Source organism: Bemisia tabaci, chromosome 4 (assembly GCF_918797505.1).
Source record: "Bemisia tabaci chromosome 4, PGI_BMITA_v3".
Lineage (NCBI taxonomy): Eukaryota > Metazoa > Arthropoda > Insecta > Hemiptera > Aleyrodidae > Bemisia > Bemisia tabaci.
In genome coordinates this window covers 30179257-30198156 of record NC_092796.1, presented here as the reverse complement: position 1 = coordinate 30198156, position 18900 = coordinate 30179257, and the positions used below count along the sequence as shown (strand labels likewise).

At 39.9% G+C, this 18900-nt stretch overlaps 1 protein-coding gene across 1 annotated transcript in view; it reads left to right on the top strand.

The window, feature by feature from the left end:
- Nucleotides 1-778: 778 nt before the first annotated feature.
- LOC109036750 (uncharacterized) overlaps nucleotides 779-18900 on the top strand; it is a 28249-nt gene continuing 10127 nt past the window's right edge. The window contains 3 exon segments of the mRNA XM_072299667.1: nucleotides 779-1222; nucleotides 14745-14909; nucleotides 18724-18900. Of these exon segments, the coding sequence (XP_072155768.1) occupies nucleotides 1202-1222; nucleotides 14745-14909; nucleotides 18724-18900 (363 nt within the window). The 5' untranslated portion in view covers nucleotides 779-1201.

Genomic DNA, 18900 nt, shown 5'->3' with positions numbered 1-18900 from the left:
GCATTCTTTGGTTTGGTTTGTTGTTAACAAATCTGTTATCTTTTGGTTTGGTGGATTTAAAATAGGGCAACTTACTTTTTGGGTAACTCTCATGAAATGTCAGGTTGGAGCTGTTCTTAGCAAAATAAATAAAATTAAATAGATGGCCGAAATGCGAAACCACACACCTCCGTTCGCGACGCTGCAGACTCCCTGTCGCAAATTATTTTTTCTTGGGAAAACTAGTCAACGTAGTCTCTTGGAAACTTCCACGATGTTTCTACTTTAAAGTTGACGTATTTCGCCTCGTAAAAATCAAATAGGAACGGAAACTTGAATCACTGAGATATAGATACATGGTTTCGCACTTTTGCCGGTTATAAAGAATGTCGTTCTGCGTTGGTCTCATAATATTTTTGGCTAAACAATACACAATTAAAAAAGTGAGGTAAACTTAAAAAAATAAAATAAAACATAACCGGAGCTTTCGAATGACGCAGACGGAGACATTTTTTCGGCTTATTTGGCCTTCGATATAAAACTGGACAACCCCCCCCCCCCCTCCTTAAAGTAAATCTCCTTCCGAAAATATCTTCGGTTTCCGCAGGTTTCCTCTTTTTTTTTGTAAAGAAAATAGTCTCCTCTCCTTGTTTACTTTCTGCTCATAGTAATTGGTTTGACCCGCTCCTCACCTAACCCCCCCCCCCCCCCCTCCCGAGCACGTTAAGGAATATCTGAATGGCTCGCAGAGAAAACCAATCGCAATAACTCATGTCAAGTTAGGACATTAATACCGCGAAAAAACACATAAAAATTCGTTGCGGGGCACGGCTCGGGAGTTGCGCCGGCAATCTCCGGAAACGCAACACGCAGTCGCCGCGCCGCCTCACCTCTCGACCACGAGGAGCGCTAGCGTTGCCCGCCCGCGAATCAATATCCTTGTGCGTGCGAACAGCGGTCGGAATTGACTCGAAATCAAAACACAAGTTCGAACTGTAAATCTCAGATCGTTGGTTTTCCGTGCCCCAATGTCGTGTTGGATCTGAACGTAAGTAAGTAACCGACACAGCATTTACTCGTGTTCTGTGTTGCAATTGAGTGTCGTTCTTGTCCGTCCGATGCGGTCTATTTGAGGCCCAACTGCCCAAGTCGGCCAGCGGCTGCCAACTAGCCGACATGCCTGCAAAATTTTGGTGTCGTCGTGTGTTTTGTCGATTTTAATATGTTGCATTTTGTTCATAAGGTAAGCACCGTGTGTTACGTTCGTTCAAATTGATGGATTCTTTTGCCTTAGTTTTAGGTTTGCTCACTACCTTTCATTAGCTATCGGGAAATGGTTTATGTTTAGCGGCAACATCTGCTCATAGAGTGCAACCACCCATCACCCGTAAAAAAAAACGGGGAAAAATTCGGCGCAATTGTGCCTCAGAGAAAAAATTATGTTCAGTCATCTTAAAATTAAGCTCGTGTGGCAAGTATATTTCACTGAACCGTATCAAATTATATACTTATTTTGTGTTTTTTGCTCCCCACTTCTTATCAGAAAACGGGTTCATAAATAATATACCGACTTGAAAAAAATTACTGAAATGTTGAGGATGCACTTTTTTTTATTTACTCAAGGCTATTGTACTGCCTTTTGCTAAGAAAATATAAGAGGATGCGCCGCGCGATGATAATAAAAAATGTATTTAGAAAATAGGTTCATACATTTTTTCTCTAATTAGACCTCAGACCGAATCTTAGAACCTTGCTCGGTTATGTTTTATTTCTTTTTAGGTCTTATGACCGTATAAATAGGATGTACCTAGTTTATATCCTATTTCCTGAGCTATTTTTTCCTAATACTAATTTTGATTCTAAATTTAAAAAAAAAATACATACAATTATTCTCTTATACAAAAACCAAAATGTTATACCACCAAAATGTTAGCCTTAAATTTTTTTTAAAAAAAAAATGCTCAGTATTAAATAAGTTTTGTTAGAAAAAAAAATAATATATTTTATTCGCAGATGTGGAGATGTAACCAACACTAGTAAAAATTTCTCTCACATCTTTAAGTTAAATGAACACTTTTCTCAAAGCTAGACAGCACACAGCAGTGTCATCTTTTACTATTCCCTCGAGACACGAAAAAATTGTACACGTCATCAAAAATTAAAAACCACACTGAGGTTTAGCTGGATCGTCAGTTATATTATCTTGCTTTTGATGCAGTATCGGTTCGTTTAGCCCACTACCCTTCGCCACAAGAATCTTTGAATGAAGTGCTCCGCGTAAAATATTCATTCAGCAGAAATGAAAACCATCCGCTTTTCTTTATTTGCCCACTTTGTAAATTGACGGACGAAGAGTTCAAATGTTACAAAAGGGAACATGTATTTTCGTAAGAAGGAGAAACACGGGTCTGAAATGCTCAACATGAATAAATCGCTTGTCGTTAACAAAAATTATCGATGGGAATGTCAAGTCCTTGATGGTTCCATTTCTATTAAAGCTGACGGATTTTCCACACTTGATGCTTAAATTGCAAATTTTAAAGGAGAATGCGGCAAAGTTGTATATTTTCATTTCTTTCATTTCATTACTCGAAAAGATTTCTGAAAACAAGGGAAATATGATACATTCCTCTCCTAACTTATCGACAATAAAACTAAACTTAAACTTCACTGTATAAATCAAACTAAAACTTTTTGAGAATGTATTGCACTTTCAGAGGTGTCGGTCGAAAAAAAATGGGTCGCCCCCCGCTTTCCCCTCCGAAGCGATCACAGGATGTGGAGCCCGACCTCTAAAAAGTTTTCTGTTGTCAACAAGCAAACAAATAGTTGAATGCTTATACAACGAATGACGGAGGGGGAAATGCACGAGTCCTATTTGAGCCCCTGAGTCTTGATATCCCAAAGCTCCCGTGACGATTTCATTCTCCCGCGGAAAATATCAATTTCTAGTCACGTGAGGTGAAAAAATTGTTCTCCACTCTACGTTACTAATCATGCCGCTCAGAGTCGGGTGAGAAGTTAAGTAACGAAGCCCGATTACAAACGGAAACCAACACAATATGGAAAGAGAGTTAGGGAAAGAACGCGCGTTGATGACGGCGCAGAGATACAACTATTCGTGCTTGATGGATGCCCGTCTTGCGTCCGCAAAATTGAAGGCGCGCTGGCACCAGACATGTGCTCGCAATGCTTCGCTCTATGCTGGGGATGAGGTGTCGCTCAGATTTGCGTGGAAAGTAGAAAAACGAGACCAGAGTACGTCTCTCTTGTTTTCGGTCATGTTAGGACTTTATTTTTTTCTGTTTTTAAAGCTCAATTTTCAAGTTGTCTCTGGAATGTATAAAGATGGAAAATTCAACCACATTTCTTGATGGGCGCCGAAACGGCCGTGAATACGATAAAATCTAGCATTCACTGGAAAAAAAACACATTGGATCTAGAGTCCAGACTCTTGAAAACATTGACAAGAAAAATGACTCTTGATTCAATCAGATTTAAGCTTAAATCAAAAGGAAATCCGCTCAAATTAAGAGGCTTGGTTCTTGATTTAAGCTTAAATCTGATTGAATCAAGAGGATTTTATCTTGTCGATGTTTTTAAGAGTCTGGACTTTAGATCCAATATGTTTTTTTCCAGTGTTCCTTTTATCTGCAATGAAGCTTATTTTGCTTAAATTTTCGATCAAGATATACGTCTTGCGATGCTTCAATTCTCATCCTATAATTAAACAGAGAGGCCGTTTCATTTGTAGCAAAAACTCCGAGGAGAGCAACAGGAGTTTTAATAATAAAGTTTTATCTCGCAGAGTCGCAGCGTAGGGTGGATGTTTACGACCCCTACGTTTCCCAGCCATGAGGGAACTTAAAATCCAGTTGAAACTGGTGAACGGGGCTAGGGAGGGTCGCTGCCCGCTGCGGCACAGTGTGGTAGTACGGCGCACAGTGGATTGAGTCATATGTAGAAAGGTCGGACATGCAATTTTTTGCTAAAACTGCGAATTTTTATGTCGAATTCGTCACATTTTCAACTTTATGGGGTGATCCTAAGAGAAAATTTCACGAGAAAACTAGTGGAACCACTTTTAGAACCTCAAAGTTTTGTAAAAACGGAGTTATAAGCGTTTAAGGTTTCCAAATTTTGTCCGAATTCTCCTATTGACTCGATCCACTGTGCGGCGCGACATGGCAGTGGCAAAAGTTCAGCGCTCCACAGAAAATCAAGGCTGGACCAAAGCCAGGGAGGTGGCCGGCAAAGGCACGTGCCGGGTGGGATTAGCCCCTCCCAAACTTTTACCAATGTGATTTTTAAGCCACTTTCCATGAAAGGGGCGAGTCTAGCCATTCTACTAGTCACCGATGTACCACTAGTCTGATTCTTCAACTATGATGTACAAAAACAACCCGGATAATTTAACGAATCGAAACACGAGAAAATCGGAAACCTGCAATTGGACGTATTTCTATGAAACGGAACTATGTGTATTAAGACATGAGCCCTGAGACCCATTGGAATATGTGCATAACAGGGCTCACGTCATAATGAACATAGTTCCGTTTGATAGAAATACGTCCAATTAGAATAAAAACAAACAGAACGCCTGGGACGTTTCAGGGTGGTTTTAACCCTCTCCTCGACCATGAAACAAAAATACAAAAATCAAAAAACCCCTTAGCAGCCTGATAGTTGGAATTTTGTGTTAGTCGGCCGGATAAGACGAGATTGAGGAGAATTCAGTCATGAGTTTGATTAAATTGGACTGAGTTCAGCAGAAAGGAACCAACCCACAATTTGGAAAAAATTGAGTTATGAGTGGTTTTGAACTCAACCACTACTCTACTATCTATCGCCGAAAATTCAAAGTTTTCGTTGGAGCAAATTTTGCAGAAATTGAACTTGAAGTTTATTTTTTACATTGAGTCTTATGCAGGAGCTAAACTTTAAGCCTCTTTTTTTCGGTTCGATCCCGATGTGGCTTGGTTCCTTTCTGTTTAACTCCGTCCAATTGATCCTTCGTCCTTCCTTTCGTGCTGGTAAAGGATGGAATTAACAAGAAACTAAAGGTACCTCTTGAGTTGCCGATGCCGATGCTATGTCGTGGAATCCTAGTCAAATCCATTTTTGGGGTTTCCTTGCCTAGAGGGGGTTGAAACCACCCCGAAGCGTCGTACGCATTCTGTTTATTTTGAGCCTTAGGTTTTCAATTTTCTTGTGTTTTATTTCTGATTCTTTAATTGGGAGGACTTTTGAAATGAGTTAAGGTGAAGAGAGGAAATGGATGCTTAGGTCAATCAAATTAAGCAAAGTTTCTTGTAATAAGTTGAATCTGGTTAAATTCATCCATTTAGTCAGAATTACTCTCAAAAAATTACGTGTCATTTTGTTCGAGGAATCGTAAATAATTCTTATGCAACTGTAAAAGTCAATTCTGAGGGTGATCTGATCATTATTAGGGGTGAAATATGTCAAGTGCTGTTGCTCGATTCTCTGGTTCCGCGTACCAATCTCAGGCTTCGCGATACGTGGAAAACAGGTTTAACTGAAAAGATGGATATTATTTTTCGAAACTTCAAGAGGAAATAATATGGCACGTATGAGGGGCTTGGAGGACAAGGCGCAAAATTGCAGTTTTTGAAAATATTGAGATATTAATGATGTCAAGTAAAACTAGTCTTAACTCTTATTATGCGATAAATTCGCTCTCAATCTCCACTTTTTAAGCATCAAAAAGTCAGTTTGAAAACTCTTTCCGCCATAAGGACCCATGGAATTTCGAAACTTCAAACACGTATTTTTCGAAATAGCAAAAACTGCCCTTATGCGCGTTGTGCTCCAAGCCCCTCGTATGTTGTTTCTTAATTGAGCCAGACATAGTTGGTTCCTAATTGCAAAATGCAGTCCACTTCAGTTTCGGCTCTTTGACTCGCTTTTTAAATTTAATTTAAAAATGCAAATTCGGAATGGTACTCTTTAAAAACATACGAACTATGAAACCACGAAAACATATATCGATTGCAGAGTTGCATGACTTCCGCTCATATATCGTGTTTTTCAAAAAAGTATTGCCAGACAACGGAGCTTTTGCATGCTTGAGGAATTGCAATATTAGTACTTTCCACGATTGTGCAACTCTGGTTCTCTCTGAAATTGACTCCAAAGCTCAAAAAAACTCTCAAAGAAGATGCTGCGATGGAGGGATATCCCACGCTATCTTGTGAGTCCACTTCTATATAAAGAGAAACTCTCTATGCAAAGATAGAAAACATATACATTAACAGGGTAGGCTCGTTTTCAGTTTTGGAGTCCTCAAATAAAGTGGCAACCCTGTTAATGTCGTAGCTTCCTATCTTTGCATTTGTCTTGATATGGAGGTGGAGTCTCAGGGTAGCGTGATATATCCCCGCCATTACGGTCTCAACTTTGAGAGCTTTTTTTGAGCTTTGGTTTTGCTTTCATGGTTGGTTTTGCTGGTTTCAAAAAAACCAGTGGCACCATCGTGTTTCTCGTAAAATTTCCCTGGGGAATCAGTACTCAAATCGCAAATTCCTGACACATGCAAGAGCCCCATTGAACTTCAGACCAAAATAATAGCCGTGCTTACTAAAATTGGCCTCACTTGACAACTGGGCACCGGTTGAAGTTCCGCTTCATCAGATGTTTAATTCATGACTTTCGATATGGGGAGTTTTGGGAAGCGAGAAAATGAATTTTCCCCCGAGGTCTCACCTTTATCCTCCGCTTAAATCTTTCCGTCCTTTTTCGTCGCTTTTATCAACGCAATGAAAGCTCTCCTGCTTCAACTTGATCCTGGCCGGATCAAGGAAACCTTATTTCGCCGTTTTCCGGACGAAGGAACGTAACTCCTTTGCAAGGTTGCAAAATCGATTCAAACAATTCAATTTTTCACAAAGAATATACCTGTGTAATTTTTTTCCACAATTTGTCTAATTGTGCATGTGATTAGAGAAAAAATTGTTGAGATTTTCAATTAGAAATGCCCTGCGATTCCCCACATAAAAACGGAATTTTCGAGGGGAAATTTGACAACATTGAAATCGATTTACGTTCTTTCGCGAGGAGAGAGACGATTTCGTTCCGACGCCTCGAAGTTTCCCGCCAACCTTTCGTTTTTTAGACGAGATCCCGGAGACAGTGCTGTTGATGCGAGGCACCGGGGTTACGCGCAGAGAATTTCTCTCGGAGCACTAACCTTTGACACCAATTTCGTGTGTGAGCGTTCGTTTCGCGAAAGGTTAAATAGGATTAAGACCGACGATGCGCACATGTTAGAAAACGGTTTTATGCGAATCTTCATTTTTGATTTCTATTCATGTGACCGTCCTCGAACCTAACACTAGGGAAAAGGACCCCGTATCGTCGCCCAGGCAATAAGGGATTTTTGGGACGCCAAATTATATTGAAATCCCAGGTTAATAAAGATTTTTAGGACAAATTTATCGCTGAATCTGAATTTTCGTGGCCTTTACAAATCTTCCTTGCGCTAACCCCGAAGCATTGAAAACCGTGAAACCACAGAAACCCATTTTCCCGTTGATTTTTTGAAATATCTGCTCTCCAGAGCAAAATACTGAGAAATGATAGTGATTTTGTAATCTTTACTTAGGCAGCCTTTATGATTGCCGTAGTTGACAGGCTTAGACCCGTGGTGGCTAACGCTGACCATGAAATTGAAGTTCATTCTCCTAGTCGTAAATAGTATAACTGGACTGCATTTTTCAATTTGGAACTATAAATTTGGACTGATTAAATTGTTACGTGTATAATATAGCTGGGTTGAGTGCTTCCTCTTTGTTTCATTTAAAACAAATATTTGTAGCCTGTACCCCGTGCTTTTCTTATTTCATTTACATAATTTGGGCTGATTAAATTGTTACGTATATAAAGAAAGATATACATCCATTTCCAAAAATATATAGCAATCTTTTCCTTCGTATGCAAGACGGGACTCTAAAAGAAAGCTGAAATATCGATTTTTCGTCGAAACTTGACAAAAATGGTTCCTTTGGAAGATTTGCCCCGGGCAGAAGGGTTCCTATTCCGTGGAGCGTCTTATATCGATGGTGAACCTATAAAAACATTTGTTCAGTTTGCGACGTAGCGAATATGTACTCGGCTGCCATATTCCCTCTGAATGCAAAGAGACCAACCGTCTTTAATTCCTGAAATTGTGTATAATTTTTTTACATATGAAAAATTATTCTTTCAAAATTTAATGTAAAATTTGTTATATTCTTCATTTTTTCCAAAATAGTATACTCAGAAATTTTTGTCTCAATTTCTTCGGTAAGCTAGTTGTTGGAATTCTAGTCCCTGATTGATTATAGTAGACAAACTTCCTTAATGGGCGAGGCTGGTCAAAAGCTGACAACACCCCTCATGTCGCGGACAATGCAAGGACATAACTATCTCATAATTATAAACAAGGAAATTGAAGGCGATCCGGCTTTCTTTTAGGGTATCGCCTGCGAATGCGACTATTCGTGCTCAAGGGATGCCCGTGTTGCATGCATGAAAAATTGAAGGCATTTTAACTTTCTCGGTAGCGTTACCTACAACGCATGAATGAAACTATTCGTACTCAAGGGATGCCCGTGTTGCATGCAAAAAATTGAAGGCTCTCTGGTTTTTTTTAATGGAAACGCCAAGCACGCACCGCAACAGGAGCTGTTGATTTATCAATCACGTTGCCCTGGCTACAATTGAATCGGTGTAGGTATGCGAAAACGTCCGATGTCCAATACGGTGTTCCAGAATTTAAGACGACGATTTAGTTGTAACGTAAAAATACAAGATGGTTTTAGACGTTAGGAATGTAGAACAATTTTACAAATAATCCCCTCAGTATAATAATTAAACGTTTACAAAAGAAATTGATCTTATTCTTAAAAGTCGCGGGGGAAATGAAACCATCGCAATTATGAAACCCCGTGTTGGACAACGGGCGTTTTGACATAAGTCGATTCAATTAAAAAAGTCTTTCAGATTCGGAAGAGCCGTTTAGACCTGCAACAGAATTGCCAATTTATGCGATATTCGAAAATTTTACCAGCCATGATTTATAGAATTGATATTTGCGATGATCGTGCAAAATCCTTTTCGATATAAAACTATGCGCCGTGCAAAACTTATGTAGCTTAGTCGTTTTCCTTATTTTTTTTTACCGAAACAAGAAAAAAATTACCAACACATTTAAAGAACCGAAAAATTCATTTTTCACTCTGCATACTGCGTCAAAAAATTACTGCTGGGCACCAGTTTTTCCTGAATTTATCAAAAATGACTCTCTTGCAGCTTATGATGAAATTCTCAGACGTAAATCCTTTCTTAGACACGTCAATTGAAGCAATTAAGTACACTTACTTCGAAAACGAGTTATGCACTTTTCAACGTTATGAGATTTCGTAAAAGTCTCAGCTATGCCACGTGACTTGAGCGTCTCGAGAGACCCAACGTTAATAAGTATTCTCCAGAAACAAATTCAATGCATTTCCTGACGATTCAAATGAGGTACTTCCGGGAAGTGTTTTGAATGCAACGGCGAAGAAATTGCGCAATCCTAGCTGCAGTTTTACAAAGGGGACGACTTATTTGTTGAGCACCTGACTGCTTCGAATAATGCAATACGTGCATTTCCCCGCACCTAAATAATGGTAATAATGGGTCACTAGACCTTGTACTTTTCATTCAATATTCTAAAAGTACCAGGTGAGGTGAGATTACGTGGTGATTTATTACGTATTTTTGGCACCAAAATCCTGAACAAGCCCGCTTTTGAAAAGTACATCGACTCAAGGGAATTTCAAACACAGCGGAATATGGCGGGAAAATGATAAAATTGATGTACTACGCGGGAGTTAAATTGCTACCCCCTCTCATTATCCACAGATCCTCTGAAAAATGAAAAGTATTTCAATGGAGCTTTGTTGCTTATTTGCCACATATTACATGACAGCGATTCGATTCTTTAATTCTAAAAATATAGTTTCGACTTATATATTGTTTCCATATGAATACGAGGCTGAGATTTTATTATCTAACGTTACTTCGTATATTCAATGAAATTAATTTAGTAGATTTAAATCGTGTAGTCGCAAGACATATCGACAGTGTAAGTCGGCAATCACATGACTCGGTCTGCGATATCGCAGACTTCCTGTCGTACCTCATTTTTTAAACGGAAAACTACTCAACGGCAATTCTTTAAAACTGCCATGATTTTCTTCTATGCGCGAAGAAAATTCTTCAAAAACTTCAAGGAATGATGTCAATTCGTTCTCCTTTATAAAAATAACATAGAGGTGGGCAGGGCCGGATTTACCTACTTGCCGCCCATGGACCGCCTGTATTTTGCCGCCCCCTTCTTATTCGTTTTGAAACATCAATAAAAACCATCAAATGAACGTGCCAGCGGGGGAGGAGTGCATAAAAAGGAGAACACATTTTTTGGGAAAGCCCTGTCAACACTACAAGCAAAAGTTCACGGAACTTTGCGCGAAAGTTAAGTTTCGTAAACCTGTCTCTGTGTGGACAAGGCCTTCCATTCATAAGAAATGAACGAAAAAATTATGAAAGAACAAACATAAGTATGGATTAATGATCTTAACTTCCGCCGCCGCGCCGCGCAGACCGCACCGTGTTTGGCGCAATGCGTGAAGTATTCACGCAGTCTTGTAGGCGGTATACGTTTCATGCCGATCGCACTGTTTGCCGCAATGCGTGAGGTATTCATACATTCTTGTAGGCGCCATGAGCCATCCGTTTCACGCTGTCCGCAATGACCGCACTACCTTTTAATGCAATGCGTGAAGTATTCGTGCAGTCTTGTAGGTGCTAATGTGTGTTACATGCCGATCGCCGCGCCGAAGGCTTCTCCTTCTCATCTCAAGTCCTCTAATTAAAGGTGCTGTCTCTTATATCACTGGAAGACGACAAAATTAAAAATTACTATACTCTCAGGAAATGAGAGATTTGGTCGCCTTTTCTCGTTTGTAATTTTTTTTCTAAATCCGATTTTTTTTATACCTACATTTAAAAAAATTGCAAACTTTGCTGCCCCTATAGATTTGCCGTCATTGGCCGCGGCCCATGGGGCCATCCCCTTAATCTGGCCCTGGAGGTGGGGCTTTTCAGACACTGCAAACGAGATACGTGATTGCGGTCCAACGCCGTTGATATGTGATTGCCGACTTACACTGTCGATGTTTTATGGAGATAAAATTTGTTTAAAAAATATATTGCCGGATGACAAATCATTCGGTTCAGTGCGAAACATACGAGACGTTTTGAATTTGCGGGAAAATTGCACTTTTTGAACTGGGTGTTCCTGGGTTCCTGAGTTATTTTTTCGTGTTTTTAAAGTGCACATCGTGTTCTACGCGTCATTCAACTGCAAAAAACTGTATTCGCAAGTCCAAATTAGTTTATGGTTTAGTGACCCCTTTTTAACAATGGAGAATTTGCAAGCGTCTAAAATTTGATGAATTTTGCGTTTTAGTGGAAACCACCGAGTGAACTGAACTCAAGGATACCCTTGGTTCATAAATTGAATAATTATAGGAGGAGATATGGCAAAATTATCTGAACCTTTAAAATACACGCATGCGTATGTGTTTAAATGGGCAGTGCCGCCAGATGACGTCACTAGGCGGTGCATTTTTTCACTTTTAACTCTAATTTGTTACTATTTCCAATACCAGGGCAAACCTGAAACAAATACCGCGAGATCAGCTCTTTAAGTACTCTCAAACGAAGCAATAATGAATTTGGGTGCGAATTCTCCATTCGTCAAAAAGTACTTTTAAGACTCTTCCGCCGACCTCTGGTAGTGTTCCCACAGCTCATATTTAGTCCGGAAAAACTGGGTTGCAAGAAGGTGGTAATTCCCCCTGCTTGTTCGTCTCCCCCACACGATGAAAAGGAAGGTTAATGGACCTCTTCCAGCTGAAATTCACTGAAAAGTTCCAAGGGCGAAAAATTCGTATTGCCGTTCTCGAACATACCAGATCAAATCAGTCGCGTGGCGTGCTCCGCGATTTATCGATGTATCTGTCATTTAAACCTATAGAAAAGAATCGATAAATAGGGTGTTCACAACGAACACCATAATGATCGATTCTTCATCACAGTTTCAAATGGGAAAATATCGATCATCGAGCATTATGGTGTTTGTTGTGAACACCCTGTTTATCGATCCTTTTCCATAGGTTTAAATGACTGGTACATCGATACATCGATCATCGATTATTCACGCCTCGCCCCTGGATTAAATACGCCATCGCAAACAGTAAACACTATCCCTCTCCAGAGAGAATTTTCCAAATTCACGAACGAAAACAAATCGACGACGTAAGTCCGCAATCAAATATCATGTTTGCAGTGTCTGAAAATCTCCGCCTATATGTTATGTTTATAAAGGGGAACGGATTGACACCATTCCTTGAAGTTTTTGCAGGATTTTCTTCGCAAAGAGAAGAAAAATCAGGGCAGTTTTAAAGAATTGCCGTTGAGTAGTTTTCCGACTAAAAAATAAAGTATGACAGGAAGTTTGCGACGTCGCAAACCGAGTTACCTATGTGATTGCAGACTCACACCGTCGAAATGTGACTCTGGAGCGACTGCTTTATATCGACTGCCAAATTGAGAAACCACGTATCTCCGTTTGCGACATTGCAGACTTTCTGTCGTACTTTGTTTTTTTTTTAAAAAAATAGTCAACGTAATTTCTTGAACATTTCTTTGATTTTTTTTCTCTGTTAGTAGAATATTCTATATAAATTTCAAGCTTTAAGGTTGGTTTTTTTCTTTAAAATAGCATAGTAGAAGCGGAAATTTTATTTGAAAGTTGCAGTGAAGGCACGCGATTCTGCATTTTGGCCTTCGACATGAATCTTCTCTCTGTAAGGGTTTTTTCGGAGGGAGGGCTAGGTGTAGCCTGACTCCATCACAAATCAACTTTACAGAATACCCAGGTTTCGAAAAGTTGACGTGCTTATTTGACCCAATTCCCGTGTTTGCGACGCAGCAGAGCAAAATATGTCTTAGCGTGGAAACTCAGATTGTTCAGCACGGCGGAAATCTACGGGGCTTAAAGATATCAATTTCCAATTTTCAATGCTAAACAACCTCTAGAAAATCGGGCCAAAGTTTCAAGCATTGCTAAAAGCGCCTCGCTAAAAGCATTTGAATTGAATCTCTGCTCAGACTTGCGATAGCCACCGGCAAACTTATTTGACGATAGTTTCCGCAAATTGTCCGCTACGTGCTTGAATTGCTGCAATTTGTGGGCGCTCTTAGCGCCAAATGATGCAGAGTTAACCCTTCTAAGCTGTAGTATCGTCATTACTATAAGCTCTCTGACTACCTGAATTTTCCTTCTTCGTCATAATTGGTTCTATCGTTCTAGTGGGTCGATTTCTATTATTTTTGCAGCTATCGCCTGGCGATAATCCCTAGATGAGCTTGTCGACCCGCACTATTCAGATTTCGGAAACTTAACTCATGGAGTAACTCACGGGAACTCGCCCTGCCACTCTACCGTACTAAGGAAGAACGCCGTATGAACGATCAGGCGCTGCCCAATTTCTTTCGGTAAATCACGAATTCTGGAGAAAATGTGTAAACATTTTGTCTTCCGATTTTTGAGATAATTTTGTTCGCAATTTCACCTAAAGTTCCCGAAAATTTCAAAGAAAAATATACGTAGCTTTCCTCCAAAATAAACATTTTATCGAAGGAAATTTGGCAACTCTCGATTGTTCATGCGGCGTTTTTCCTTAGTACGGTAGCAATGGTCTGCGTAGCGGCTAGAGGGCGTTGTTCTCTCTTAGTTACTCAATTTTTGTCTCCTACTTGAGGGTGTACATTTTATCCTGCTGCATCACATTAAATGAACTTGGAATATTTTTAAACCGTGTGATTTATGGACGAGTCGTCTCCGATCGGCTGATCCGCCTGGTGCCCACTTTCTTGAGCCCTTATGGAAAATAATACAAGGTTCATCTTTCATCGAAAATATCTCGAAAAAAAAAGAAAAATTTACCCTTCAGTGATTTTAAAAATCAAGTCTCCGCCTTTTTGAAAGAGATTGATGGGTAATACATGACACATTTCTTCAAAAAACCAAAAAGTTCGACCTGGATTTTTTTTCAATTTAAAATATGACACTTGGTGTCACGATAAAACAAAATTCCAGGTCGCATTGTTCGGTGTTTTTGAGGAAAAAGTATCACGTTTTACCTATGAATCTCTTTAGGAAAACCTGGAGAATTGATTCTTCAAATATTTCACGTGTAAATATTTTTCGAGTCATTTTCGATGAAAAACAGGCCGCGTATTATTTTCCAGGAAGACCCCAGTAAAAGGCACCAGGCGGATGAGCCAATGAGAGACGAGTCATAAAAGCAGGGGGTACAACTCGGCTCGCAATTCAAATTGTACCGCGTTCAGCAGAAAGAAACCAAGCCACATCAGCTATTGCCAAATTTAACCGGGCAATTTCATTTTTTACAAACATTAGTATGGATTCTTTTGAAAATTTTAAGGAACCTTGTAATATGAAGAAAATTCACTGAAATTTGCACAAAAATCCGCACAACCGTTTCCATGTCAAAAATTAAATTGCCCGATTAAATTTGGGAATAGCCGACGCGGCTTTGGGTTCTTTCTGCTTAAAGCGGTCCGATAATTGCTGCTCTCGGAAGTAAATGGATGTGTGATGATTGGATGGTGCTGCTTGAATGTTTCAGACGATGAACCAATCGGAGAAACAGTCTGACTCTATGCTCATGCTAGCTGAGCCACCCCTCGAGGAGGAGCACCACACGGACAGAGAGGACCATCGAATGGAGGAAACGGAATGCGCCTTGCCGCCCCGCTCCCCACCGCCATCTTACCAACACGCCCTTAAAACAGTAAGAGGCCTCTCAGCATTCATATTTTTTTATTATTTTTACCGCTCGAAAATTATTTCTACTGCATAGGAAACGAGCTTTAAAAAAAATGAGAGACAGGTGTCTATAACGGCCTTTTTTTGCCCTTAAATTTATCATGAATATTAAAAACACAAAAAATGTTTGTAGGCGGCAAATTTTACTTTATAACATCATTTAATATCATGTTCCGGTAATCCATTTTTTTCTAATGAAATGGTACTTTCTTCTTTTGATTCATCTTTTCAAATTGTCATTGGTGAATATTTGGTTTTATTTCTATCCTAAAGATTTTCAATATGAAATATACCTTAAATATACCTCTTTTTTACATTGAAATATTACATCGTTTAAAGTATATTTACATTTTTAAAACGTGGCAAATATTTGTAAAACCATTTTAAAACAATGACATCGATATTAATCCCAATGAGCTGTCGCCGTGTTGAAAGAAACTACAGCACAAAATATAAAAGAAAATATTAAGTGCTTTCGAAATCATTAAATTTGACACGGTACCACCTTAATATTTAGAAAACCCTTTATGTTTTCCTTAAGACATACTTATGTTTAATCAATTTAAATGAGAATAATCCATGCTGTGTGTGCAAACACTTCAAAATCATGAGTTGAAAAACGCTGACTCAGCGAGTTAAAATACTTGAGCCAAACACAGAGCGGAGCGGCGTGCTACCAGCGCGACATGCGCACCGGCGCCTACAAACCTAACAGGGATACTTCACGCATTGCGCAACGCTTGAAGTATCCCTCTAGGTTTGTAGGCGTTGGCCGCCCGCCCGCCATGCCACAGCGTCGCAGCGTACTACGGCGCGGCGCCTCAAGCAACTATTTCACACCAGAGGTGTTGCACAGTATCATACGAAATTGAAGGCGCTCCAACGTATCAAGAATGACAGGCATCCTTTAAGATTCTTGCAAAATAAATCAAGATACTGCACAAGAAGAGAGCGGTAGTCCAAAAACTCACCAAGTTCTAGCATCCGTATGTAATAACCTTTAGTATCATTTTTAAATTTCATTAGAGAAAAAAGCGACTCTATTAAGGCAGAAACATTCTTGAGTGTGCTGTAAATAAAATTTTAGTTTGAATCAAGAATAAAATAGCTGAATGGAATCGTGTTTCTGCTTGATGTAAGTTATGTGAGTATTTACAAGTGGACCAATTAACTGTGGGTCCTAATTGGTAGGTGGACATTATTGTTTCCTTGGAAAACTAGTCAACGTAATTTCTTACAAACTTCCTTGATATTTCTTCGCCATTGGCAAGATATTCTGTCAAGATCTCAAGGAATAAAGTCGACTCGTTTCTCTTCGAAAAAATCAAATCAGAGCGGAAATTTCGAGACACCGCAATGAAGAAACGCAGTTTTGGCCATCAGTTTAAACGCCATATGAACATTCGTGGGCCACCAAATTTCCTTCGGTAAAATATTGATTTTTGAGTAAAGTTTTGAATATTTTTCCTTTAATTTGCAGGAACCTTAGACAAAATTAGGATAATGCCAAAAAATCTTCATTTTGCGCCAACATGGGCTTTCAGACTCATGTTAAGGCCAGAATTAGACCTGAAAAGAGAACAAAAATGACCAAATCATGATGCATTCCGTAAAATATAGACCATCAAAAAGTAAAAAATCGTAAAGTTGATAAATTCAGCGATAGTGAGCCCATATCGATACATTTCCTTTAAAAGGTACCCAGACTGCAAGTCAAATTTTGAGCATAGGATCAGCCTGTAACAAGAGGTATTAGATCATGGCCTTGCGTAATATGCTGGTAAACAAAATTCAGTTCGTATTCGACGACAGTCTCCAAAACTGCCTTGCTAAGGAAGAACTCCGTATAAACATTCGACAGTTGCCAAATTTCAGGAGAGTTATGAATATTTTTCCTTTATATTCTCAGAATCTTGCGAACTGAATCATCTGAAAAATTGGAGGGAAAATTTGCATAGGTTTACCCGAAAATCCATGTTTTACGAAAGGAAATTTGACAAGGTCTGAAGGTTTATACGGCGTTATTCCTTAGGACGGCAGTGTACTTACCTGATCGTTTCCCACGACGGTGGAGACTGAGGGTCTGGAGCGTGGAGTGTCGAAATTAGCACGAACGTCTCTGGGGGGGGGGGGGGGGGGGGTGGGGGAGCGGATGCGAGGCGTGAGATTCGGGGGGGGGGAGGAGGAGGAAGGGACGATGAAGCAGGGTTGAGAGCGAGAGAAAATGGGTTGAGATCCTTGTTTGATTGAGGCTCCATTAACGGTTACACCGCCCTGAGAGGATTCCCGCGTCTACGCTCCCGGCCTTTTCCCTCCGTTTCCCGTCCTTAAAAGCTTCAGTAGCCCACCTTCAAGTTTCGCCTCGGTGAAAAGGGAAATTAAACAGGCAAAATTTCAATCATTATTCCGCCATTTCCAAGCATCATCTTTTCCTGTATCGATAAATTGGAGCCGTGGCAAGGCATTTTCGCCGGGCTGTGATGTAATTTTTCACGAGCCAAAGGAGGGGTATCGATTAGGGGCGTTCCTGGGCCCACTTTGAATTTTCGCAACTTCATACGCGATTTTTTTGCTCATTGGAGACCTTTATTTTACAGAGTGCATTATGATTCGGTCATTTTTGGTCTCTATTTGGATTCAACACTGGCCTATACATGGGTTTAGAGGCTGATTTTTGCGAAAAATGCAAGTTTGGTGGATTTGCGGTACTGAGATTTTTCCATAAATTGACTCTCAGACCCATGTTAGGGTGGTTAGACCCAACGAGAGACCAAAAATGACCAAATTATGATGCATTCTATAAAATATGGACTTCAATGAGAGAGATTACTGCTGATAATTGTCATATAGAGCTTTTAGATGTTGCCAAATTTCCTTTGTTAATATACGAATTTTCATGAAATTCTGTGAATATTTTTCCTCCAACATTTCAGAGATATTCATTCGCAACCAGATCTAAATGACCTGAGAATTCCAAGAGAATATATTCGTGACACTCCACAAAATTAAACATCTTATCGGAGGATTATAAAAAATTTTCTGTCAATCTATACCTTGCTTCAAATTTCTGCTCCAAAATCTTCAAAACTTTCCTCGATTTGACTCTTAAAGTAAAACGTTTAATCACCTTTCACAATATCAATTTAAAGCTAGCAAAATAAGTAAAATCCTCAGCGTCTTAAAATCTATAGATGGAATCATCTAGTTATATTTGATTATTTCATGTTAGCCAACAATGCTTTGTAAAGACTAAAGCAGTCTAGAAATGTGTATGCAAATTTTCAATTGTTAATTTACAATTAAAAAAAAAAAAATCCTATCGGTAGGAACTACTTTGCAACGCCGCTAAGTGCCGCAATCACATAGCCTCGTTTGTCGATGTCTGAAAATCCTCCGCCTCTATATTACTTTATTACAGGATGAAACAAATTGGACATCAGTTCCTTGAATGGTTTATGCAAAATTTTTTCTTCGCACAGAGAAGAAAAATCACGGGCAGTATCAAGGAATTGCCGTTGAAGTAGTTTACCGTTTAAAAATTGAAGAATGACAGGAAGTCTGCATTGCGCCGTTCGCAAACAGCGCGTTATATGTGATTGCCGACCTACACCGTCGATGTAGCGTTTTAGCTGCGGACTATTTCGCAAAGGTTAGGAGGGTGCTTACTGAAGCACTTATCCGTGGTCATCGCATCAAGCGCGCCTTCCATGTACGTCGATAACCCCCACGCCTTACCGCAGTGTTAGTTTAGATGCATTTTCCGTTTGGTCTGTTAGCAGGAGGAAATGGAATCGGAGCGAAGCGAGTCGACGTCGATCGGGTCGAACCACTCGGAGTCGTCGCGGGAGACGCGGGCGAACGGGGAGCTGGCGCGGACCTCCGGTACCACGGCCCCGGTCAAACGCCAGGAGATCGTCCACAAGAGCTGCAAGGAGTTCTACAAAGCCGTCGCCGCC